Source organism: Grammomys surdaster, unplaced genomic scaffold (assembly GCF_004785775.1).
Source record: "Grammomys surdaster isolate TR1022 unplaced genomic scaffold, NIH_TR_1.0 126313, whole genome shotgun sequence".
NCBI classification, from domain to species: domain Eukaryota; kingdom Metazoa; phylum Chordata; class Mammalia; order Rodentia; family Muridae; genus Grammomys; species Grammomys surdaster.
Genome location: NW_021621113.1, coordinates 5,737,329 through 5,762,540, shown reverse-complemented (window position 1 = coordinate 5,762,540; position 25,212 = coordinate 5,737,329). Strand labels below are relative to the sequence as shown.

General features: G+C 45.4%; 1 protein-coding gene and 1 non-coding gene across 2 annotated transcripts; both read left to right on the top strand.

Annotated features, from left to right (window-relative positions):
- Ppp1r8 (protein phosphatase 1 regulatory subunit 8) lies at positions 1-19,320 on the top strand. Its single transcript, XM_028759960.1, has 7 exons — positions 1-107; positions 2,243-2,303; positions 9,163-9,316; positions 10,829-11,049; positions 12,971-13,115; positions 14,103-14,167; positions 17,981-19,320. Exons 1-7 carry the CDS (start codon positions 52-54, stop codon positions 18,332-18,334), a joined length of 1,056 nt encoding a protein of 351 aa, XP_028615793.1. The 5' UTR covers positions 1-51; the 3' UTR covers positions 18,335-19,320.
- LOC114614391 lies at positions 5,151-5,315 on the top strand. Its single transcript, XR_003710312.1, has one exon.
- Positions 19,321-25,212: the final 5,892 nt, after the last annotated feature.

Here is a 25,212-nt window from a genome sequence, read left to right as displayed (position 1 = left end):
CCAGTTTCCCGGCGTGCTTCGGACCCGCCAAATGGGAGGGGGAGACGCAAGATGGCGGCAGCCGTGAACTCCGGCTCCAGCCTCCCGCTGTTCGACTGCCCGACTTGGTTAGTGATGGGGTTTCTGGGACTGGAGCGGCTTGGCGTGAGTTAACCAGGGCAGAAAGGGAGGTTGTACTTTTTCTTCTTCCTTTTTTTTTTGCGGTGAAACGAACGGCTCAAAAAGATCCTAGAATGATTGAGGGAAAACTGTCCTCTGTGAGGGGCCGGGCGACGTATGGAGGAACCTGGAGCTGGGGCCCAGGTTCTGAGGAAACCTGAGGTTTGGGGGCTCGAAGGCATTCAGTTTAGACAGCGCTTGGGAGGTCAGCCGCTCGCCGGGGTGCTTCAGGCCTTGGCCCCTAACTTGCCCTAACTCATCATTGAGTGCCTGATGCTCTCAGGAAGCATCATACCTTCCCTGGGTGTTGAAGGTCCCAAGCGCGCACGAGCTAGCTTCCCTACCCCAGCCCAACCTGATGCTGCATCCCTCCGTGTCTGCTGCATCCTGCAAGCGGACTAGGAGCTCCTTGAGGGCAGGGATGGCGCGGAACTATTCCCCTTGTTCTCTGACCAGACCAGCACGAAGCCCGGTACAAAAGACACCAGAAGTTGTTAGCATACATCATTTTCATCCCCTGGGAAGTTCATAGGAGTAGTAGGGTGGTTTACGCGGTGAGTGGGGTGCAAGATGAATAATACGAATTGTTTTGCACGAGGATGCATCTGTGTTAGCCCTTTCTGCAGTTGCGGCTCTTCCCGGTTGTTAGCATGTTACTTCTCAGGCTTCTGTTACATTGAAGTGTTCAAGGGCAAAAACCCTTGCATCATTCTCAGCTCCTAGGCCTGAGTCAATCACATGATAGGATATTCAGAAAATATATTTTGGCTTTAATGTTCATTTTAATCTGTATCTAGAAGAAAATGGGCTTTTGTTCAATGCCCTGTCCTTTTAGCTCCAGCCATAAAAGATTGGAGCGGAGCTGTGAGATGACTCTGTTGAATCTTCAATTAGATAGACAGGATGCCGTTTCTTCTGTGGAAATAGAAAGGTCCTGGAAGGTTCAAAAGAACAAACCCAGGAAGCAAATGATTGACTGTTTCCTGAAACATTCATGTGCTTCAGACTACAAATTCTTTATCCACACTGGTCCCTGGCTGCACTTATTTCAGATATGGGCCAGCCAAATATAAAGAGACTCTTTGAGATCACCTGTCATTACCTCAGAATCTGGTGTATACCAGGAATTGTATCGGGTGATTTGACACTCGAACATCCTCTTGAATGATAAAGCAAAGTATAGAGACAAGTTTGATGAGTTGTATTGTTTCCAGAAAGACCTGTACAGGGAACCCCCACACGTCTGTTCATTTGGAACTTGGTTTTGTGGGCGTGATTTTGATTTGCTCTAATCCCCTAATTACATTATCTCTGATTTGGTACCAAGAGTCTATCTGGGTAATGGTTTTTGTTTATTTTTGTGATGGGAATAATATTGACCAGTCCCCAAACAAATAGTTTTGGTTATTTAACATTTATTTGTTTGGTTATTTAAGTTTTTGTTATTTAACATTTGTTTTGAGGCAAGATCTCCATATGTATGTAATTCTAGCTGGTCTGGAACTTGCTATACAAACTAGGATGGCTTTGAACTTGCAATGATTCCTCTGCTGGGAATTCACACGTGTACTTCTGTACCTAGCAAAACAACTGGTTTAATTCTTTCTTTATATTAGGAGTAGTAAATCTTAGATTAAACCCCAGGTTAGACCAAGCGTGATGGCATACACCACAATGTAATCTAGCACAGGGAGGTAGGAAGTTCAGATGTTCAAGGTCAGCCTCAGATCCAAACCTACTAAGGTTTGAGCCTAGCCTGGGATACATGAGACCCTGTCTCGAAAAACAAGCAAGAAAGAAAAACCTCTCCAGGGGACAGGACATTAAGCTACATTGTCTCTGGAGGGCATAGCCAGTGTTAAAATGCAGAAGTTTTTTGGGGGCTGCTCTAAATACAGACCCACAGAAATCTCTGGAACAATTGAGTCTCTTAAGCAGCTCTAACAGTGAAATACATGACGTTTCTGTTTGAATATGAACTAACTCTAGGCTAGTAGGAGAGCCTCGGTGTTGATGGGACAGGGGCTGTAAAGAACAGTCATGGAGTCATCCTGAAGACTGCTGTTTCACTCTTCTTTTCCAGGGCAGGTAAACCGCCACCTGGCTTACATCTGGACGTAGTGAAAGGAGACAAGCTAATTGAGGTATTGAAGTGCACCGTTCTAAAGGTTTTCCTCTATGCCTCACTTTCCCACCTTCTCCTTTACTTGGTTTTCGGCAATGTTACTTTTCTTCTCTGTTTCTGTTTTTTAAAGACAAGGTCAGCCCTGGGTATCCTGGAGCTCCCTATATAGAGCAGCCTGGCCTTGAACTCAAAAAAAGATTGATTGCCTCTGCCTCCCAGTCCTGTAAATAAAGGCATGGGCCTTCTTATTCTCGACTTTTTTATTTTGTCCCCCTGTTAAAAGCTGGGGAGAGGGGCGGCTAGGGATGTAGCTCTGTAATAGAGCAGCTGTCTAGCATTCGGAAACCCTTTTGGATTCATTCTTCAGCACCCGACATTCTCCCACAGTTACTCTCCTCCTTTCCCCTTACAAATGAAGATTTTTTTTTTTTAACAGGTTTTAGGCCCAAGGCACCCACACAAACTGGAGACCCACTGACTTGAAGTTTATGGAATGCATAGTTCATAGTAACTACAGAAGGTTATGATATATATTGAGTCTTAACATTTAAGCTGCTTCCATGAGATTCAGGATTAGTTCCTTTGGGGTAGTGTGGTCAGGAATGGCATTTGTCAAAAAGAAAGTGAAACAGAGCTAAAATTCATTCATTTAAAGTAAGAGGAGAGGCCAGCTCTGGTGCCACAGGCAGAGGCAAGTTGGTACCTGTGAGTTGGAGGCCATAAGGGCTATATATTGGGGCCCTGTCTGAAAGAAACTAAGGAGAGACAGAGTCACACACATAAAAATATATAATTGCAGTTAAGTATTATAAAGGAAAAATGTAATGGAATTCGAGATTCTACAGAAAGTTTCTAGAGTCACATCAGATTTTAGAGTACAGTAACTAGGTATTATTTTCTTCAACTGGTTTTGAGATAGGGTCTCACTCTATAGCCCTGGTTGGCCTGGAACTCACAGCAGTCCACCTGCCTCTGCCTCCCAAGGGCTGGATGTTCTTTTATATTTGAGATACATTTCCACTCTAGTCCATACTGGCCTTGAACTTACTATGAAGCCCTAGCTGGTTTCTGACTCTATGATAATCCTACCCCTGTCCCCCAAGTGCAATTGTGTGAATCACTATATCTGGCTTATTTATATTAAGATATATAATTTACCAAGAAAAAGAGAATAAGCACACTGATTTCATAGTTAGAAATTAAGTTCAAAGCTCTATTATTGAATGTTATTATTTTTTCCTTGGTACATTCAATAAAAAAACATGACATTTTACAGATGGTAGCTTGAAAAGTAAGGGGTTATGGCAGAGGAAATGTACAGCCTCACAGCCCATTTGTCATGAGTTCTTTTATGAAAAACAAAAAAATCCAAAACTCATATGATTATTCGAGGAAATAGTTAAAAATATCCCAAAACTTCTTTCACTGCTGGTGGTTCCATAGATAGAAAACTTTGTTGTTGTTGCTACATAGAATAATAGTGTGAAATTTGAAGATCTACTCTGTGGGCTGAGGAGATGTCTCAACATGTAGAAGGCTTGCTCTAGGAGCCGCACAACTTCAATTGGGTCCCTGGAACCTGTGTAAACATGGGAAACAGGAACCAGCTACACACAGTTGCCCGTTGTCCTCTACTGCCTGTTTCCACCAATACACTCAGACACAAAGAGAAATAATAATATCAAATTAAGGTAAAAGTTGAACTCTATTCTGTTATTAGAATTTAGTAAATCTTTAATTTGCAACAAGAGTAAATAGGCAAAGAAGCCCAGTGATAACATTACATTCCTTCATGGAAGATGTATCTTTTCAAAGTCCCTTTACGCCGGGCGGTGGTGGCGCACGCCTTTAATCCCAGCACTTGGGAGGCAGAGGCAGGCGGATTTCTGAGTTCGAGGCCAGCCTGGTCTACAGAGTGAGTTCCAGGACAGCCAGGGCTACACAGAGAAACCCTGTCTCGAAAAACAAAAACAAAGTCCCTTTACAGGGCTGGAGAGATGGCTCAGCAGTTAAAAGCTCTGACTGCTCTTCCAGAGGTCCTGAGTTCAATTCCCAGTAACCACTTGGTGGCTCACAGCCATCTGTAACGAGATCTGATGGGCCTCTTCTGATTATAGTGCAGTCAACGCCGGGCAGTGGTGGCGCACACCTTTAATCCCAGCACTTGGGAGGTAGAGGCAGGTGGATTTCTGAGTTCAAGGCCAGCCTGGTCTACAGAGTTCCAGGACAGCCAGGGCTACACAGAGAAACCCTGTGTTGAAAAACAAAACAAAAGGATACAGTGTACTCACACACATAAAATAAATAAATCTTTAAAAAAAAAAAAGTCCCGGGGGCTGGAGAGATGGCTCAGTGGTTAAGAGCACTGACTTCACTTCCAGAGGTCCTGAGTTCAAATCCCAGCAACCACATGGTGGCTCACAACCATCTGTAATGAGATCTGATGCCCTCTTCTGGTGTGTTTGAAGACAGCTACAGTGTATTCATATATAATAAATAAATAAATCTTTAAAAAAAAAAAAAGAAAATGCAGATGGATTATAAAATCAATTTAAAAAAAAAAAAAAGTCCCTTTACCTTATTCAGTGCCCTCTGATTACTGGTCTCTATCTGCTGCTCATGTTCTTACAGCCTACATATGCTGATTTGTACAACATTGTCAAGTTATAATTTTTAGATATCACTATTGACTCTTAAAAGAGTAGGCCTGAGGGGTGTGTGTGTACTTGGCATGTGTTCATGAGTTTGTATTTATTTTGCCATGCTAGCGATCAAAGGGTCTCATGCATTCTAGTTAAGTGTGCTACTGCTTGCTTAGCTATAGCCCTTAGCCTAGGTATACTTATTTTAAGGATTTAGATTTGACCAGCACTTGATACTAACCGAGCTATCTGTATCCTCGTCTTGTTTAAAGGCTTGTGATATGCTGTGATAGTTGGGTTGCAGAAGTGCGATATTAAAATAAAAGCCATGAGTCTTTTAGGCCCAGTGTGTAAAGACACATTCTGAGTTATAACTCAGAGGCACATTTAAATAGTGATCAGCTGTAGCTAGCCAAAAGTCACAGCCTTAGGAACCAGAAAGAACAAAGCATGGTTCATTCACTTTTTATTATATTTCCTTAATTCTAAGGTGTATTATTTTCCATTTAAATTTCCATCTAATATTTCTGTGTTGGGGTGCTGTTGGTGGTGAGTGTGCATCTGTGACATGAGAGCCCTTCCGCTCTTTTTTTCCTTAATGCAATCTTTGACACTTCTTTTGCACTCTAGAACTGTTGCTTGGGATGCACTGTGCTCATTATTAACAAAGACGTCTGCGAGGACACCGTCTTATGATTGGGAAGGGCAGTGAGATAAACCTGCATGCATGCTTCCTTAGAAGACAGCGCTGTCCTTTAGACCCCACCGCCAAAGAGATGTTGTCTTAATAATTGGGGGTTTTGTTCTTTTTTTTGAGACAAGGTCTCATCATGTAGCCCTGACAGGGTTGTAGCTCACTATGTTGGAGATCAGGCTAGATGCGCATACACAGAGCTCTGCAGGAGTGCTGAGTGGATTTCCAGTAGCTGTTTTGCGATAGGGTCTTTAGGCCAGAGACGAGTCCACAGAGTGACCCCAGCTGCTTGAATTGAATGGGATTTTTTTTTTTTTTTTTTTTTTTGTTTTTGTTTTTGTTTTTTCGAGACAGGGTTTCTCTGTGTAGCCCTGGCTGTCCTGGAACTCGCTCTGTAGACCAGGCTGGCCTCGAACTCAGAAATCCGCCTGCTTCTGCCTCCCAAGTACTGGGATTAAAGGTGTGCACCACTACTGCCCAGTGAATTGACTGAATCTTAAATCTAAGCTTGGCAGAGCTCAGGTATAAGTAAGTGCTTTAATGGGGCGGGGGATGGGGGTGAGACTATGAATACTCAAAATATTTATTCCCACGTGGTTTACAGTTTAGTACCAGTGGATCAAGGAAGTTATATAATGTGGTTAAAAATGCTCAAACTTGGGGTCTGGACAGATGGATCAGCAGTTGAGAGTCCTTCCTACTCTTCCAGAGGACCCAAGTTCAGTTTCTTGCACACAAGTTGGGCAGCTTTCAACCACCTGTAACTCCATATCCAGGGAATCAGATGCTCTCTTCTGGCCTCTACCTTCACACATGGCACACATTGCACACAAACACATAACGTTAAAATAAACTTTTTTTTTTTAATTTAAAAATGTTTTTAACTGCTAGGTCCTACTATGTAGCTCTTGCCTGGAACTCACTCTGTAGACCTCTGTAGCCTTAAACTCACAGAGATCTGCCTGGCTCTGCCCTAGAAGTAAAGACATTCACCACTGATCCTGGCAGTTTTTAATGCTCAGGTCTTGTGCTACTTGCATGAAATCTTACCTAGGAGGTAGAGGGAGGAGGGTCAGAAGTTCAAGAGCGTCCCAAGCTCTATAGCAAGTTTGAGCCTAACCTGAAATATATGAAAGCTTGTTTTTTAAAAAGAAAAGAATTTTGAACTGTAAAATTACATAAATTTGAATTGTATTTATTTACTTTAAAGAAATTATTACAGTGTGGGTGTTATGTCTCAATATTATATTGCTACAAATGGAAGGGTGTCAACCTTAGGGGATTGTCCTCGCCAGTGATACAGTATAAACTCATGGCAGGTGTGTGGCCGGTAAGTGCACAGCAGTTGTTGCTGCTAACTGTCTGGGACAGAAGGACACTTGTATCCCGAGTAGGGAGCCTGTCCCTGCCTGCTGGGAAGTCACTGGGGAGTGGCTTTTCATTTCCAGCTTTATATCGACTTTACCTTATGTCCTCTGAGCCTTTGTGCTAGCTTTGCTTGGAAGTTTGTTTTGGTGGTGGTGTTGATGGTGCTGCTGGTGTGTGTGGGGATGAGGGTGGGGGTGTGTGTGTGGGGTGGGAGTGTGGGTGTGGGGGGTGTGGTGGTGTATATGTGATGTGGGGGGTGTATTAGAACAGGGCCTTACTATGTGTAATCTAGGCTAGTCTTGTACTTGGCATCATCTTGCCTTAACATCTGAAGTTCCTTTTTTATTTTTTATTTTTTTTGTTTTTTAAGACAGAGTTTCTCTGTATAGTTCTGGCTGTCCTGGAACTTGTAGCCCAGGCTGGCCTCAAACTCACGGATCTACCTGTCTGGGATTAAAGGCATGCACCACCATTCTTGGTTTAAGTTTTAAGACAATAGTGCCATCATTCCTGGTTTCTCAGGGATTTTAGGAATTTAGGGTGGACTATGAGCTAGAGTTTCTAAGACCTTGTGTTTGAGGGGGAAAAGACAGCGTGTTAGATGGGATCCTCAGGTGATAGACCACCAGCATGGGACTAGAAAGTGTTCGTAACAATCCCCCTAGTGGAACAATCCTTCATCCATTGACTGTGGTTTATAACCATCTATGACAACAGGGACTTTTTATAGAGCATGATTCAGCTCAGTACACTTTCTTTTTCTGCCCTTAGTACTCACTTGCTAATCACATAATTTTTTTTTCTTTATGTATATGTTTTGCTTATATTTTATGTGTACTGATGGAGGCCAGAAGTGCCCCTGGAACTGGAGTTTCAGACAGTTAATGAGCCGCCGTGTGGAGTCTGGGGATCAGAACCTGGGCTGTCTGTAAAAGCAGACAGTTACTGGTTCTAACTCCTGTGCCATCTATCTCTCCAGCCCTCTTTCTTTTTCTTTTGAGATAGAGCTTTACTATATAGCCTTGGCTGTACTGGAACTCACTTTATAGACTAGGCTGGTTTCTAATTCTGAGACCCACCTCCACCCCCACCCCACCCCCACTTCTGCCTCCTGAGTGCTAGAATTAAAGATATTCAGCTGTTATTCCAGCCCTTGGTATAATTCTTATTTCAGCAAGGTATGGTGGCCCATGCATTTAATCCCAATACTTAGGAGACAGAGGCAGGGGGATCTCTGTAAGTTTAAGGCTAGCCTAGTCTATATAGAGTTCCAGGCCAGCTAGAGTTACATTTAAAAAAAAGAATAAGAGGATTATAAGAATTCTTATAGGGAGAGGCTACTTACATCTGATAGAATTAAGAACAGTTTTTATTTTGTTTTGCTTTTTCATACCAGCACTATACAGTGGAAGATAATATTTAGAGAGAATGAACTATAATTCCCTGTCAAAAACCTTAGTAAACTGCTGTTTGGGTACATAGAGGTGGCCTGTAATAGAGCGTTCTTGAGGTAAGTTTATGCACTGACTTGAAAGAGTACTTAGAAATGCAAAGGCAGTGGGCAGTGGTGGCGCATGCCTTTAATCCCAGCACTTGGGAGGCAGAGGCAGGCGGATTTCTGAGTTCGAGGCCAGCCTGGTCTACAGAGTGAGTTCCAGGGCAGCCAGGACTACACAGAGAAACCCTGACTCGGAAAAACCAAAACCAAAAAACAAAAACAGAAATGCAAAGACAGTTTTTCTCTGCTCAGTAGCCAGATCCCAGTTCTTCAGCTGACAGTCCACGCCCTGGGGAAGATTTCAGTGGCATGCATGGAACTGGGTGATTAATGTCCCCTAGGAGCAGGAGTGAACTAGTGGGATAGCATGCTATTAGCCTTAGCTAGATGTAGGAAGAATGCATGCTGGCTGTTTAGGAGCTAGTGTGTGTCACATGTGAAAGAGATTTGCATCTTATGATGGTCAGAAGCTTGTGTGGGAAAGACTGGGGCAGTTTGCTGGGGAAAGCACCTACGCTGATCTTCCTAGACCCTAGAACTTAAAAGAACAATGAGAGATGCTTTTCTCAATTGCCGGACATTTTAGCTATTCAGCTCCCTCTGCTTACATGACTGGAAGTTTTTACTGCTGGCTTGCAGTAAAAGTGAAGTAATATCTTATCTCATATTCATTTAGAAGCTGATTATTGATGAGAAGAAGTATTACTTATTTGGGAGGAACCCCGATCTGTGTGACTTTACTATTGACCACCAGTCTTGCTCTCGGGTCCACGCGGCACTGGTGTACCACAAGCACCTGAAGAGAGTTTTCCTGATAGATCTCAACAGCAGTAAGTACCCAGCTCCCAGCTCCTGTGGTCTGAAGGGATGGAAATGCTGTTTGGGCTCTTGGTTTGGGACAACTTTTTTTTTTAATCATCTCATCTTTATTTCTGAGATTCTTTTATTCTGAAATAGTTGACTAAGGAGAAAAGATAGTTTGGGGATTCTTCTGGGAGACATTGTATCTAGAGAATGAAAATGGCATGGAGGAACTCTGAGTACTGGTGTTCGGGTGCTCATGAGGCCAGATGAGCCAGGTCAAGCTGAAGTCATGAGTAGAGTCATTAGTATGCAGCAATGCAGGATGCTTACAAAATGCTTGGTTTGAGCGACATTTATTATTTACAGTAGACTACTTATCCAAGATACGCTTTACTTTAACTGAATTGCAACAATTTAATTTCATAAGTACACTGAAATTAATGTTTTTAAAGTTTGCCTAAAATAATACAGCAATGCAGTTGAGACTGGACTGTGGACTGCTACGTTTACTTGTTTGCCATGATAGAGTGAAATACACAATCGTACTTCCTCTGCTTGTCAGGTTAGGCCCTTCCCTCCCCCACCCTCCCCACAGCACACAGACATTCAACTTGGTCTGATTACGTACAGGCTGGGAGAGCCTTGTCTTACAAGTACTTATCTCTTCTTTCTATTTCATAACATGCAGAAATGCTGACATGGAAACATTCAGAATCCCTGGTAGGATTTTGGCTTGCCTTGGCATTGACATTGCATCTGTGGTGGCCAGTTTCTGCTGTCCTGGGGAAAAGCTAAAATGTAATGCCACCAGACCAGCAATTGTCATGGTCCTTAGAATTGGAGCTAGAGAGGGCAGACCACAACCGATGTGTACCTCGTGCCTTGGAGAGCATGGCTTCTGCTAGGTTGGAGCCATTTCTGTTGGACCCAGAATGGAGCCAAGCCTTTCTGGCAGCAGAGAACAGGCAATCCTGTTCACGTGGAGATCAGCAGATTTAAAGGTGTGTAACAGATGCATTGAAGGAATTCCGAGCTTTCATGCTTTAGCGTAAGACAGGATGAAGTGGACCCAGTGGTATATTCATCTTTTAGTTGGTTTTTTTCTCTGCATACCTAGTGACACCTGTTTATATTCCCAGCACTCAGGAGAGTGAGGCAGGAGAATTGTGAGTTCAGTCAGTCTGCTTGACATAGTTTCTTTGACTCTAAACTGGCTACATAGTAAGTTGAGAGCCAGCCCTAACTATATAGTGAGACCCTGACTCAGAAACCCAGGGCTGGGTTGCAGCTCAGTGGTAGGGTGCTTGCCTGTGATGAGTAGACCCTAGATCTGACCCTAGTACTGTCTAAAAAAAAGGTGCTTTTGTATTCATGATCCTGACTGCGACATTTATTATCGTTATTACCGTCAGAAGGGCAAGCTTGTGCTGTGGGAGCTGACCGACCTCCTTCGCGGGTCTGAGGCCGGGCTTTCCGCTCTGCAGCGCTGGCTGCTCCTGCCCCACCTCTCGCCTTACACTTCTGATTTGCTTTCCCAGCTCATGGCACTTTTTTGGGTCACATTCGGCTGGAACCTCACAAGCCTCAACAGATTCCCATCGATTCTACGGTCTCATTCGGCGCCTCCACGAGGGCATACACTCTGCGAGAGAAGCCTCAGACATTGCCGTCGGCTGTGAAAGGAGATGAGAAGATGGGCGGAGAGGACGACGAGCTTAAGGGCTTGTTGGGACTTCCTGAAGAGGAGACCGAGCTGGATGTAAGTCTATGTCGTTGTCGACAGTGCCATAGCATCAGGAGGCTCTTTTCAGTCTGTAAGTCCTCTCGATGCATACATACGGCCAGCTGTGTGACCAGGCTTCCTGCACTAGCTCTTCCAGGAGACTGACTGTGCGCCTCACTGGCCATCAGAGGCCGAGACTAAGGAATTGCATTTTTCTATTTTAGTTGTTGTTTTGTTTTATATTTTATTTATTTATTTTATGTGTTTGAATGTTTTGTCTCTGCATGTGTGTGTGTTCAGAATTTAGCATTAGGTACCCTGAAACTACAGATAGTTGTGAGCTACCATGTGGCTCTGGAAATCACACCCAGGTCCTCTGGAAGAGCAGCCAGTGCTCTGAGCTGCTGAGCCATCTCTGCAGCCTGTTCCCTCCATTCTTGATGACTGCATTGAGCTGCACTGCCCAGTTCGGCCAACACTGACCACGTTCCGTGCATTCCATCTTTACGTTTCTCTAGGGTGACATGTTGGGAATTCAGTCAGCTGTGTCAGGAGAGTCTGTGACAGCAGAACTTCTTACAACATTTATATTGCAGTAGGTATGGGAGACTGCCTGTGCATCTGAGAATCTACATATTTTGTTATCCTCAGGGAGTCCTTGAAAGTGTGCTTGCTCGCTGTCTGTCTCTCTCTCTCTCTCTCTCTCTCTCTCTCTCTCTCTCTCTCTCTCAGGCACATACACGCGCGCACACACATGCATGCCTTGAATACCCATGAGACACTATCAAGTTTATCCTCACAGGAAGTTCTATTGAAAAATACCAGCTTACTAAGCCAACAGTTTTCATCCATTTAACCTTTTTGGTACTGACCAGACAGCTCAGGGGTCTCTAAAAAACTGGGCTTCTTTGGGGCTGGCGAGATGGCTCAGTGGTTAAGTTCACAGGCTGCTGTTCCAGAGAGGTCCCCGGTTAATTCCCAGCGACCACATGGAGCTGGGGGTAATTTAAAGGCTAGCTACTGAGAAAGATTGAGTTGTCATTTTCTTCAGAAGGAGCGTCACATCTAAAGGCCTTGGTGGTCGCTCTGTTTCCCCCAGGCTGTTGTGCTTCTCTGACTATCAGGTCAGTGTGTTAGCTCCTCCCTGGGTCTTTGGAATATCTCAAGCTGCAGTGCAGGTTGGAATAAGTCCAGTGAATTGGAAAGAAGCAGGAAGCAGTGCTAAGGCCAGATTAATCATGAGATGGATGGACGGGTGATTGTGAATGGAACTGGGGCTGGATGTAGGGCGGAGAGTCTGCCAAAATTGAATGCAATGCCAGTGACCTTAGGAGTGTCACTGGAGACAGTCAGAGGTGGTGGCTTATTGTGATCTCAGTACCGCAGACACTGATGCTGGAGGATTGTTATAAATTTGAAACCAGTCTAGTTGACATAGATCTTGTCTTTCTTTGCCCCACCACACGCATGCATACATCACACACAACATTCACACGGACACACATACGAGCAAGCGCGAGCACACGCGCACGCGCCAGGTGGCTTTAAGGCCAGCCTCTGAGAAGCAATCAGTTGTTCTCATCTGTTTTGTTACTTTAGCATAAATCTTAGTATTCCTCCTAGGTAATTCTCCCTTAATTCTTGGCTTAGAGTCACAATAGCATTCCTTCAAAACTAGGAAAGTAAGCAGCCACACCCTCATTTCAAGGGTGACCTGTTCTCGCTCACAGCCTTTCACCTCCTTTTAAACTCTTCATAGCCAATGAGGGTGTTCTGTGTTTTCTCTATTAATAGTCTTAATTAGGACAGTGTGAGTCCTTTGGATACAGAAGGCTGTCTTGCTGACCTTGGGAGATCAGAGTAAGCCCCGAATGTCTTTTTGCCCATTGTTTAGTATTTTCTCCATCAAACTCCCTATGTACTAATTCTGGTCTTTCCTGTGTGAACTTTGGCTTAGAACCTGACAGAGTTCAACACTGCCCACAACAAGCGGATTTCAACCCTCACTATTGAGGAGGGAAATCTGGACATTCAGAGACCAAAGAGGAAGAGGAAGAACTCCAGGGTGACCTTCAGTGAGGATGACGAGATCATCAACCCAGGTGAGCGCGCTGCCTGGACCTCGGGAGTGGACGGCCCAGAGCCACTGTGCTTGTGTTTTGAGCTCCTGTGACATTTCAAGTGCTCTGATAGATGGTTCCACAGTGTGGCAGCACATGCTCGGTGTGTACAGATGCTGTGCAAGTAACTTTCAAGTTCTATGAAAGATCTCCACTGACAGCCAGGCCATGGTAGGCTATGAGACAGGGGATGACCAATGAATTTAGGGGTTTTACTTAATTTAAAACATGGGCCATCATGGGTATATAGAAACCAATCAAATGCAATAAAAAACTTGCATTAAGAGAAGATTGGGGATAGTCACCCCAGTTACCAGTGTGCAGATTAGAACTCTCCCAGATGTATCGTGCAGTCTTGCTTGAACTGCTAAGCCTTGCTCCTTGCCCATGTATAGAATCCTCTGGGTGCAGGAGCATGAGAGGATGGGAGGAAGCACAGCTCCAGTAGGCCAGAACCAGAGCCTGTGGGTACCAGGGAGTTAGCCTACAGAAAACAGAAAAAACAGCAAGTCTGAGGCTCAGAAGACATGGAAGCAGGTCCCTTACCTACGTTGATGGTCCCTCTCTTTGGAGTGGAGCCAGATGTTCTCTAAGGTAGTAGTGCGTGTCATAAGCCATGACAAGAGGGTGCTTTAATGAGCCACTCAGACCCTCAAATGAGAGCTGGGGCCAAAGCCCTGGTCTGAGTCCTAACTGATGAGCAAATAGGCGTGTGTGTGGTTGCGGCCGCCTGTGACTTTATCACTAGGATAGTGATGTCTGCTGTTTGACCTGCCTTGCTCTGTTCCTCGTGTACTCGGTGGTGTTGCACTGGTCCCTGCCTTGTGGAGCTGTTGGGAAGGCTTAACACATGAGGATCTTAACACCTTCCTCGGTGTTAGTTGTATTTTCCTGTTTGAATGAGCTGATTATTTGATGTTTGGCTTAATTATCCCATAGCCTTCCAACCCTGCTCATGTCTCTTTGCAGAGGACGTGGATCCGTCTGTTGGTCGATTCCGGAACATGGTGCAGACTGCAGTGGTTCCAGTCAAGGTAGGAAGCACCTTTTGAGAGCATTTGAGGTGGCCTATAGTCTGGTCTTCAGACCCAGCTTTAGGTTTATAACTCAGTTGTAGGACATACACTTAGAAAGTCCTGCCTTTGATCCCCAGCAATACAAAAAGAAAAAGGGAGAAAAACCCTTGTTATGGATAGATGAATGTTAATCCGTTTGTAATTTTAAAACACATTCTGTGCTTCTCTCTTTAAAAAATTATTTTTAATTTATTTTTCTTTTGTATGTATGAGTGTTTTGACTGCATGTATGTATGTGTACCACATACGTGTCTGGTGCCGCAGGAGGCTTGAGAGAGTCATTGGATTCCCTGGAACTGCTGTGTAGGAACTAAGAACTGTGTCAATTCTCTGACTAACCTGATTCCTCTGGAGGAGCAGCCAGTACACTCTCTCTCAGCTGCTAAGCCGTCTCTCCAGCCCTCTGATCCCATTTTTCATTCTCTGGGAATAAATACCTTTCCCCTCACCTGTGCCTCAGAAACTGGAGTACCGCAGAAGGACTTGAAGTAGCCAGCCAGAATACAGTGTACTAACTGCTTGCTCAGGAAGTGTAGTTAAGTTCCCTAGGGTGCAGAAGACCACCTTTCCTTTTGTCTTCTCTGCTGGCTCAGGATAAAAGAGAAACATTAACATGTGGCTTTGGCCATGTCCTCTTAAATTGTCACGCTGTTTTAAAGATTTATTTTCTTGTTTTATGTATGCGTGTTTCCCTGCATGTATGTATGTATGTATGTATATGCATGATATGTGTACCTAGTGCCTTCAGATGTCGGAAGAGGGTGTCTGATCCCTGGAACTGGAGTTACAGACAGATGGTTGTGAATTGCCATATGGGTGCTAGAAACTGAACCTGGGTGCTTTACAGGTGCTTTTAACTACTGAACTCTTTTGTCAACCCCTAGCCACGCCCTTACCTCATGCACAGGGGTGGCACACACTGAGGGTCCCCTCTAGATCCCACTTCAGGTATCCTTAGGAATGGAGAAGTAGAGATTACCAGGATGCTCTGACTCTCAGTATATTGAACTTCCTGGTGGGTAGAACTGCCTAAAAGTGTCCCATTGCCCTTCCAGTAAGAAGACACCTATCGCAGAGGTGCCCAGAGTTGTTGCAAGAGGCTCATCAGCAGTGCTGGGGGAGGTTTAGGTTTTTAGTCTTTTTTTGGGGGGGGGGTGTTTTTCAAGACAGGGCTTCTCTATGTAGCCCTGGCTGTCCTGGAACTCTGTAGACCAGGCTGGCCTCCAGCTCAGAAATCCACCTGCCTCTGCCTCCCAAGTGCTGGGATTAAAGGCGTGTGCCACCACCGCCTGGCCCAGGTTTTTAGTCTTTAGAATGCAGTCATCTCTAATGCATGTAAGGAATGGGTTCTAGACAACATTCTCAGCCAGGTACCACAACACACAGATGCTCTAACCAGTCAAGGAAGGACATACCTGCTTATAACCTGGGACTTCTTCCCGACAGGCTCTCCCTCTTTGAGGTGCTGAGGCTGGAACCCAGGGCCTTGTGTTCTCTAGACATAAACTCCCCCTACTTTCACTGTTCCCAGTTCTTCTTCACATTTTAAATGTCTCTAAGTACCTCTCCTCCAACCCCCTAAGACAGGGTTTCTTTGTGAAGCTCTGGCTGTCCTAGAGCTCTCTGTAGACTGGGCTGGCCTCAAACTTAGGGATCCACCTGTGTCTGCTTCCCAGTGCTCAGATTAAAAGTGTGTGCGACACCACTGCCTGGCTCAGTTACTTGTACTTAGTACCTGGTAAGCCTCTGTAAGGGTTGTTAGGCTAGGCCAGGGCTGTAGCTCAGTCCAGCAGTGCAGAATAAGTTAACAAGTCATTACACTTTATTGTGTAAGGAATAATAAGAAAGAGAAAGACTACATATTCCCAGGACAGATGTTTCTTTCCCCAAATGTCCATCCACAGATGTTTGAATCCACAGTGTGGAACCCATTTACATTAAAGTAAATTGACAAGATTTGTCAAAAGTTCCTGCTTCCTCTTTAAGTTAAAAAATAAAGCTAGGAGTTTTCATTTTGTTTTGTTTTGTTTTAAGGATGATTTAGTCATTTTGTGTATATGAATACACTGTCACTGTCTTCCAACACACCAGAAGAGGGCATCGGATCCCATTGCAGATGGTTGTGAGCCACCATGTGGTTGCTGGGAATTGAACTCAGGACCTCTGAGAGCAGACAGTGCTCTTACCACTGAGCCATCTCTGCAGACTAAGTTTTCAGGTTTTATATAAAACTCTAGGGCATGATCATGCTTATAACGTGAGCACTGTCGGGTTGGAGACAGGAGGATCAAGGGTTTAGTCGTTCTCTGCTATGTGATTGAATTCAAGACCAGCCTGGCTACTTTTACTAAAAAGTGGCTAAGAAGATGGCCCGTGGGTAAATGTGCTTGACAACCAAGCCTGGCATCCTGAGTTCAGCACCCCCCCCCCCCCAGGGTAGCAGGCCTCCACAGCTTGTCCTCCTTCTAGCGTGTGTGTATTGTGGCAGATTTGCACATGTGCACACATAATAAATAAAATTTTTAGATGCAACAGGACAGACAGGACAGCTCCTTCCCAAGGTGGTATGCACTGTGCTAAGACGAGCAGGAGATTATTTTCTGCAGGATTCCATATCCTGATGCTTTTCTCCCCAGCTCCTTTCTCTCTCCATTCTTCTGTAATGTTCTGTTAACATACAAAACCAGCCAGTAGCTTTATGTCAGTGTTATTGTGGCATCATATATACATGCATAATAAAACATGAAAGTATGTGTATAGTTTGAGTTTCAACATCTGGGTGCATGTGCTTAGCCACCACCATCCCTCAAAACCAGCCTCCTCCCACTCAGCACAGGCCACCAGTGACCTGACAATCATTGTTTAAATGTTAGAAGCATTTGTTGTTTAAAAATTGGGTGCTCGGGGCTGGAGAGATGGCTCAGTGGTTAAGAGCACTGACTGCTCTTCCAGAGGTCCTGAGTTCAATTCCCAGCAACCACATGGTGGCTCACAACCATCTGTAATGGGATCTGATGCCCTCTTCTGGTGTGTCTGTGTGTCTGAAAACAGCTACAGTGTACTCATGTAATAAAATAATTTTAAAAAAAAAGTTTTAAAAAATTGAGTGCTCAAAGGCAGGCAGGTGTGGCCACGCCTTCAGAAGTCCAAGGCCAGCCTGGTGCACATCTGTTCTACAGCATCCAGAGCTGTGTGGAGAAAACCTGCCTCAAATAAATAAAAAAAAGGGGTGCCACCTAGCTGGGTTAGTGGTGCGCGCTCACAGTTCCCAGCTAGTTAGAAGGCAGAGACAGGAGGATTGCTTTGGTTCAGAAGTTCAGAACTATAAGTACATAATGCCAGTTGGGTGAACATCACAGTGACTTCCTGGGCGTAGAGACCAGGTTACCTGAAGAGAAGTTAAAGCAGCCTAGCCATAAGTCAGGGCTGATGAGCAGTAAGGTCGTACCCCGGGACGGCCTCTGAGCTTTTCATTCCAAATTCCCAAAAGTCAGGTTTTTAATCCCAGGGCTTGAGAGACAGAAAGATCTGAGTTTGAGGCCAGCCTGGTTTACAGAATGAGTTCAGGACAGCCAGGGCTGTATTAGAGAGACTCTGTCTCAGATAAAAAGAGCCGTTGTTCAGATGCATCTGACCCTGCGATTTCGGAAACGGGCTTGACTGTACAGTGGGAACTTCCACAGTGTTAGCTTTATGCTGTGAGAATGGAGAACCACTAGGGCCTCATCTCATGTGTCCTTTCTGTTTTTTCCCTCCTGTGACAAACCACAGAAGAAGCGGATGGAGGGCTCTGGCTCTCTAGGCCTGGAGGAATCAGGGAGCAGGCGCATGCAGAACTTTGCCTTCAGCGGAGGACTATACGGGGGCCTGCCCCCCACACACAATGAAACAGGCTCCCAACCGCATGGCATTCATGGGACAGCGCTCATTGGTGGCTTGCCCATGCCATACCCAAACCTCGCCCCTGATGTGGACTTGACTCCTGTTGTGCCATCGGCAGTGACCATAAACCCAACACCAAACCCAGCAGTCTATAACCCTGAAGCTGTAAATGAACCCAAGAAGAAGAAATACGCGAAGGAAGCTTGGCCGGGCAAGAAGCCCACACCTTCCTTACTGATTTGATATTTTTGGTTATGGAGAGGGTGGGGAGGGCTGGGGAGGGGTGGAGGGGTGACAAGGGGAGCTACTGAACTAGGGAGAAAACTTTCCATGTGTGCAGTATCGTCTTTCAGAAAGTCTCCTGAGGTTCTAACCATGTAATCCTGAGACTAGGGGTGGGGCTAAAGTCCCAATGAAGACCTGAGTCAGAGCACTTGAAGTGTAGAGAAAGGCTTCCTAGGCCCTTCTGAGCAGACTGTCCTGGCGCTCTCCCTGTGTCCCCACTAGGACCATTTACGTGAAGTCGCTCACGGCTGGAATCCAGAGTTATGGAGGGGTGGGAGCCTAGTTTGTATTCCCTTCCCCTTCCTGTGAGACCCAGGTAACAGAGTGGTTGCCATGGATGTCAGGCTGGTTGACACTGTTCATTTAAACCACAGGGTAAACAAATGTCCTCTTGTGTCCGTGGTTTTGAGGTCTAATAGTTAGGCCTTTCTCTGACCTGTCTGGTGGCATAAGGCCATTTTGAGTTCCCCTCATCTGTAGTCAGTGTCACAGGACAGGCTAATGGGTTTGTATAGTATTGTTGTACTTCACCTATTTTCCTTGTCCACACTTGCAAACTCAGCTGCCTCACTGAAATTCATTTAGTTCCAGTGCAGCCTCCTCCCTGTGGCCTCACTGTGTTTGCTATGTGGCCATTCCTTAAAGGAGTGACCAGTTGGGGCAGTTCCTGGTGAACAGGTAGACTACTTTTCAAGGACCAGGTGTGTGTTAGAACATGCTCAGCTGTTGGTTTGGAGGCTCCCCTGACGACCCCCCCCCCAATGGAGAGTTCTGGTTATTCAGATCTCCAGAATAGACCTGGCTAACAGGAGACAAGGTAGGAACCATTGTACGAGCTTTGTACAGATTTGTACATTTGTGTAATAGGCCTTTTCTGCTTTAAGTGTAGCTTTTTACCTGTAACCTTTATTACATTGTAAATTAAATGTAACTTTTGTCATTTGGGTGCGGTCTTGAGTCTTGTTGGCCAGGGGACACTTGTCAGACTTAGGACAGTTGTCCTGACAATGGATGCCCTGACCCCCAACCCCTGTTAATTACCGTAAATAAAATTAGCCCCTAAAGAATAAAAAAAAAAATGATCATTAGATATTCTAACCCCCATCCTGAGACCTCAAGGTTTGGGTTGGAGAGATTGCCCCTTCTGAGGTGTGGGCAGCGTTGAGACTGAGGTGTCTTAAAGAGTCTCATTCACTGTACAGATATATATAGCTTTCTAGGAAGGGACCAAGTTGCAGTTGCACAGGTGAACTCAACATTTGGGGATTGAGGACAGAAGGACCGGGGGCTCAGCATCATCCTTGGTTGCATAAAGAGCTTATGGCCAGCCTGGGGAACACAAACCTTCAACAATAAACCCATGCACGGTTAAGAGGATTAGCAACTTCTGAAGAGTAGAGTTCTGTAACCATAGTACAAAAGATTGGCTTCACCAGTTTATACCGGCAAGTCCTCAACTGATGAAGATACCTTCTTTGAAGCAAAGGCTTATGACAATCTGCAGTCGTCCACTGAGGTCCTTCCTATATCCTAGGGAGCCATTTACAGCACGTTGACTTTTCTATTCAAATTAACTTGTCTATCAGCGCCCTCAGGGAGTGAAGTCTGAGTATAGGTCTGCGTGGCTGCCTGGGCAAGAGAAGTGATCTGAATCATTGCTGCCACTCCATTATGCCTGACTCTGTCTCAGTTTTCTCTCGTTTTGAAGTTTTAAAATGTCCAGTGCCTTTATCTTCCTATTCAGGAGGCAGAGGCAGGGTGATTCCAGAGTTTGAGGTCAGCCTGGTCTACCGAAGACAGGGTTACACAGAAATCCAGTCTCAAAAATGAATGAATAAAAAGTATGTTTAGCTAAAGAAATATCTCAGGTTAAAAGCACCTGCTGTCCTTGCAGAGAACCTCAGTTCTGTTCCCAGTAGAGTGGTTTACAACTTGGCTGTAATTCTAGGGATTCAGACGCCCTCTTGACTGCAAGGGCACCCATACAGAGGCATACACATAAAACATTTTTAAAAAAGGATCCAGGAGCTAGGCGTTGTCTCAGTAAAGTACCTGGCACACAAGTACATGAATCTGAGTCCAAGTCCCTCGTACCCCAAGAACTATGGGATAGGCATATAACCCCTAGCAGTGTGATGGAGGCAGAGGCAGGTATACCCCCAGAGTTCATTGGCCATCCTGTCAAGCCAAATCTGAAAATTCCATGCTCAGAGAGACATTCTCAAAAAAACCAAGTTGGAGAATAATGGAGGAGTATGTGCACACACCCTCAAAAAGTATTTAATTACAGCTGCGTGTGATGGGGCATGCCTGTAATTCCTGCACTTGAGAAGTGGAGGCAGGAGGATCACAAGCTCCAGCCTCTCCTCAGCTTCATGAGTTTAAGATCTAACCTCGGATAGGTGAGACCTTGTTTGAGAAAAGCCAGGAAGAAATAGCCATGCTAAACTCCTGTCTAAACTGGAAGGCCCTGATAGCAAGCTGGACAAGCTCCACAACCCCCACCAAGACCTAGAAGGTCAACATGGTTTTCAGATGACACTGTAGCTGAGCACTGAAGAATTGTTCCTGGAAGAGGAGGACTGAGGTTTTCCACGTAGAGGAACCGCTGTGAGAGCCATCAAAAGGGGAACATGGCCAGGGGATGGTCAGTCGCTGGAGGGGAGCAGAGGCCACCACACAAGCTTTGCTGGAGAATTGGAATGTACAAGAAGGATCTCCTCCCTGCTAGTTAGAAAATCCAGCTGGATCTGGTGGTTCACACCTGTAATTTCCACATGGGGGTCTGAGTTGGGAGGATTTCAAGTTCCAGGCCGACTGGGGCTACATAGCAAGACTGCATCAAAAAGGAGAGCTGGGGGGGGGGGGGGCTCAGTGCGTAAGGCACTGCTGCCCAAGCCTGGTGGTGGGAATCCAACCCCTGAAATCTGCACACAGCTGTCCTCTGACTTCCATTTGCATGTAGTGCTATAAACATTCGGGCACACATGTATGAGCATACATACATACATACATACATACATACATACATACATACACACACATAGGCCAGGCTTGGGAGGCAGAGGCAGACAAATCTCTAAAGAGCTCAAGGTCAGCCTGATCTACGTAATATGTTCTAGATTCCCCAAAGCTAGAGACACCCTGTCTCAGTTTTTTGTTTTTTGTTTTTCCTCAAGAGAGGGATTCTCTGTGGCCCTAGCTGTCCTCAAACTTGCTCTATAGACCAGGGTGGCCTCAAACTCAAAGATCTGCCTGCCTCTGTCTCCTAAGTGCTGGGATTAAAGTCATGTACTACCACTGCCCAGCTCAAAAACGTTTCTAAAGAGTACAGAAGACATATTCAGATATTTTGGAAGATCCAGAAAAAGATGTACACTTGTCACCTCACCATCACTAGGGGAGAGCTTCCTCGGGGAGATTTCAGATGGGATAGTGACTAATTGTGCTAGAATGACACCCTGGAAACAAGTGAGTAAGGCTGGTCCTGGCCTCTGGAAATCTCTCCCAAGTAAGGGACAGGCAGATGGTCTAGGTCCTCCCCATGTCTTTCTGTCTAGCAAATTTAGATAAATAAATTATTGAGAAAAATGAAAGAGAATATTTCATATTCTTTCTGGCAGAGGTAGAGGGAACAAAGTGGAGAAAGTTGTGAACTCTTCCAAGGAGGGTGACACACTTGCCCTCGCCAAGAAGTGGAGGAGAGGCTACGTTACCCTGCAGAAACAATGACAGGACACAGTGGATGTGAACCCTGGCATGCATGTGATGGGTGGGAAGATCTGGTGTACTGTGTCCTAAAGGGAGCTTGCTGTACTGGGGCTGAGTGCAGTTCCAGGCTATTACCAGCAGGAAGAGCTCTGTTTCTACCATTGGAGCCATTTGGCAAGTATCCAGGTTCCTAAGGTAAGTGCTAAGCAAGGACATTGGAAGGAGAGGACTCACTGAGCAGCCTGGAGAGCATGCTCTCTGTGCGTTGTCTCCAGCAGCCCCAAAGGAGGACAGAAGTGTCCCCACTTTACAGATGGATCACTCAAGGCTTAGTGCACACAGCCCACAGCGATAGATACCACAGTACAGACGGTTCCTGGCTGCTGCTGCCCTTTGTGTTCCCAGGACAGGAGACAGTCTAGGATTTTCGTTCCCTTCCTGATTTTTAAATATTTATTTATTTATTTATTTATTTATTTATTTAACATGTATGAGTGCTCTATCTGCATGTACCCCTGCAAGATAGAAGAGGGTATCAGATCTCAGTATAGATGGTTGTGAGCCACCATGTGGTTGCTGGGAATTGAACTCAGGACCTCTGGAAGAGCAGCTAGTGCTCTTGACCGCTGAGCTATCCCTCCAGCCCTCTTCCTGATTTTTAAAAAAGATAAGAAGCCAGGCAGTGGTGGCGCACGCCTTTAATCCCAGCACTTGGGAGGCAGAGGCAGGCGGATTTCTGAGTTCGAGTCCAGCCTGGTCTACAGAGTGAGTTCCAGGACAGCCAGGGCTATACAGAGAAACCTTGTCTCGAAAAAAAAAAAAAAAAAAAGATTAGAGTGTTGTTTATATGTATGGTGGAGAAAGTGTTGTGTTTACACGCGCAATGCCTGCAAAGTCCAGAAGAGGGCGGTAGATTCTTTAGAGCTGGAATTATAGGTGTTTGGAAGAAGAGAAGTGCTCTTAACTGCTTAGCCATCTCTCCAGCTCCCTTTCTGATTTTTTCTCTTACCCATTGCCTACCCATCTGTCGCCATCTCTGGGCCTTTTGGTGGTAGGTGAACCTTCAAGTACTGAATCCATACTTGGACCAGGTGTGGTTTGGGGATGCTCAGTGCTGGGACAAGGGTAGTGCCGGGAAGGGCAGGTGAGATGTTTAGAATGACCATCCAAAGAGACTCTCCAGGTTCTCCTTGCCATACCTTACCCGCTGCTGCAGTTCCGTGGATTCTGTCTGCTCACCTGCTGTTGATACCATGCAGTGCTGACATCCATGCCTGCCTCTTTTCGGGTTCATTCATGGCAGCATTATTGTCTGTGGGGACCTGTGAATGTAGCTTAGTTGCTGGAGAGGTTGTTTAGGATGTATGCCGCTCCATTTCTCAGTGCCACATACACTGGGTGTGGTAGCATGTACCTTTTTGTTTTTAAAAGATGTATTTATGTATATCAGGGCTTTATTTGCATGTATACCTATAAGAAGAGGACATCAAATTGCATTTTAGATGGTTGTGAGTCACCATGTGGTTGCTGGGAATTAAACTCAAGACATCTGGAAGAGCAGCCAGTGCTCTTAACTGCTGAGCCATCTCTCCGGCCCTGGTAGCACATACCTTTAATGCTAGCTTTTGGGGAGTGAAGATAGAAGAATCAGGAGTTCGGAACTGGAGAGATGGCTCAGAGGTTGAAAGCATTTACTGCACTTCTAGAGGTCCTGAGTTCAATTCCCAGCAACCACATGGTGGCTCACAACCATCTATAATGAGATCTGGTGCCCTCTTCGGGCATGCAGGCATATATGCAATCAGAACACTATACATAATGAATCTGAAGGAGGAGGAATTTTTTTTTGTTTGTTTTTGTTTTTTGTTTTTTTAAGACAGGGTTTCTCTGTGTAGAAGGAGGAAGAATTTAAAGCAATCCTGGACTATGAAGTAAGTTCCAGGCCAGCCTAGGCTACATAAAAGCCCATCTCAAGGGGGTGGACATTATTCTTACAATGCTGGAAAACAAAGCAAATGTCTTAACTCTAAGTCCTTAGCAGTCACCTCAGTTCGAGCCCACTTCTCTGCTCCACTATGCCCTCCAGGTCTTCCCCCATCCCCTAGGGAATCTTCTCTAGTGACTCAGTTGGTCACAGCTGGGTCTCTGCTGAGAGTGCTCTGAAGGCCTTCCATTTTTCTCAGTGACAAACAACCTAGTGGTTTACAAACTCCATGTGTTTCTCAGGTCTTCGGTCATCCCCCTGTCTCCTGTTTCTCCCCCTTTGATTCACTCTCCTGTGCCTTACGTGGATTCAGCTGGTGCTCCAACCCTCACAGCCAGGCTCCTTCCCATGCCCTGTGGATAGAACTCTCTTCAAAATGTCCAATTGGCCCCTGGCTTTCTGTCTCCAAGGGACAAAGAAAGAAGCAGCCTCCATTTCCAGGAAGCAATGTGAGTTGTCTCCAGCTGATCAGAAACCATCTGACTGTGTAACAGGACCCCAGACCTTAGTATGCTCTAAGCTCTGAGCACAACTGACTCCATGATGGAAGTGCCATTCTAGCTGTAAAGCTCAGCATGGAGAGAGCACCACCTGCCAGAATGAAAATACAGGTCTAATCCATCAAAGTCCATATGGTTCTGGGAAATTCTCTAACATACTAACCTTGGCTTTTGGGCTTCTGTAGTTCAGCTTCTGGCTAACTATTCTTGTTAACTGAAGTGAGTCAATCCAGAACATGGTTTATGTGCTTAAAAGCTCATCCTGAGAAAGGCTTGGTGCTACACAGGGACCCGTAGTCGATGCCGGCTAATAAAGACTATTGGCTTAAACCGATGTCTGAACAGTCTTCTCTGGTGACTACCCCACAACACCAAAGGCAAGAGTGCTGGTAAGATTGCTTTTATTTGTTTGTTTTGTATATTTGATACAAGCCAGGGGAAGAGGAAACCTTCACTGAGGAAGCACCTTCACTAGATCGACCCATTGGTAAGTCTGGAGCATTTTTCTTGATTAATGGTTGGTGTGGGCCGGGCTGGTTCACTCTGACAGGTAACACCCCTGGGTTGTATAAAAGAGCAGGCTGAGCAAGCTATGAGGGCTAAGCTTCCGGGAAGCAGTGTTTCTCCATGGCCTCTGCTGC

Bases quoted from the DNA above. Each gene is read 5' to 3' on its own strand.
- Ppp1r8 (XM_028759960.1), top strand. From the start codon at position 52: ATGGCGGCAGCCGTGAACTCCGGCTCCAGCCTCCCGCTGTTCGACTGC. The intron at 11,050-12,970 runs GTAAGTCTATGT...ACTTTGGCTTAG, and splicing joins AAGAGGAGACCGAGCTGGAT to AACCTGACAGAGTTCAACAC. The intron at 13,116-14,102 runs GTGAGCGCGCTG...GTCTCTTTGCAG, and splicing joins TGACGAGATCATCAACCCAG to AGGACGTGGATCCGTCTGTT.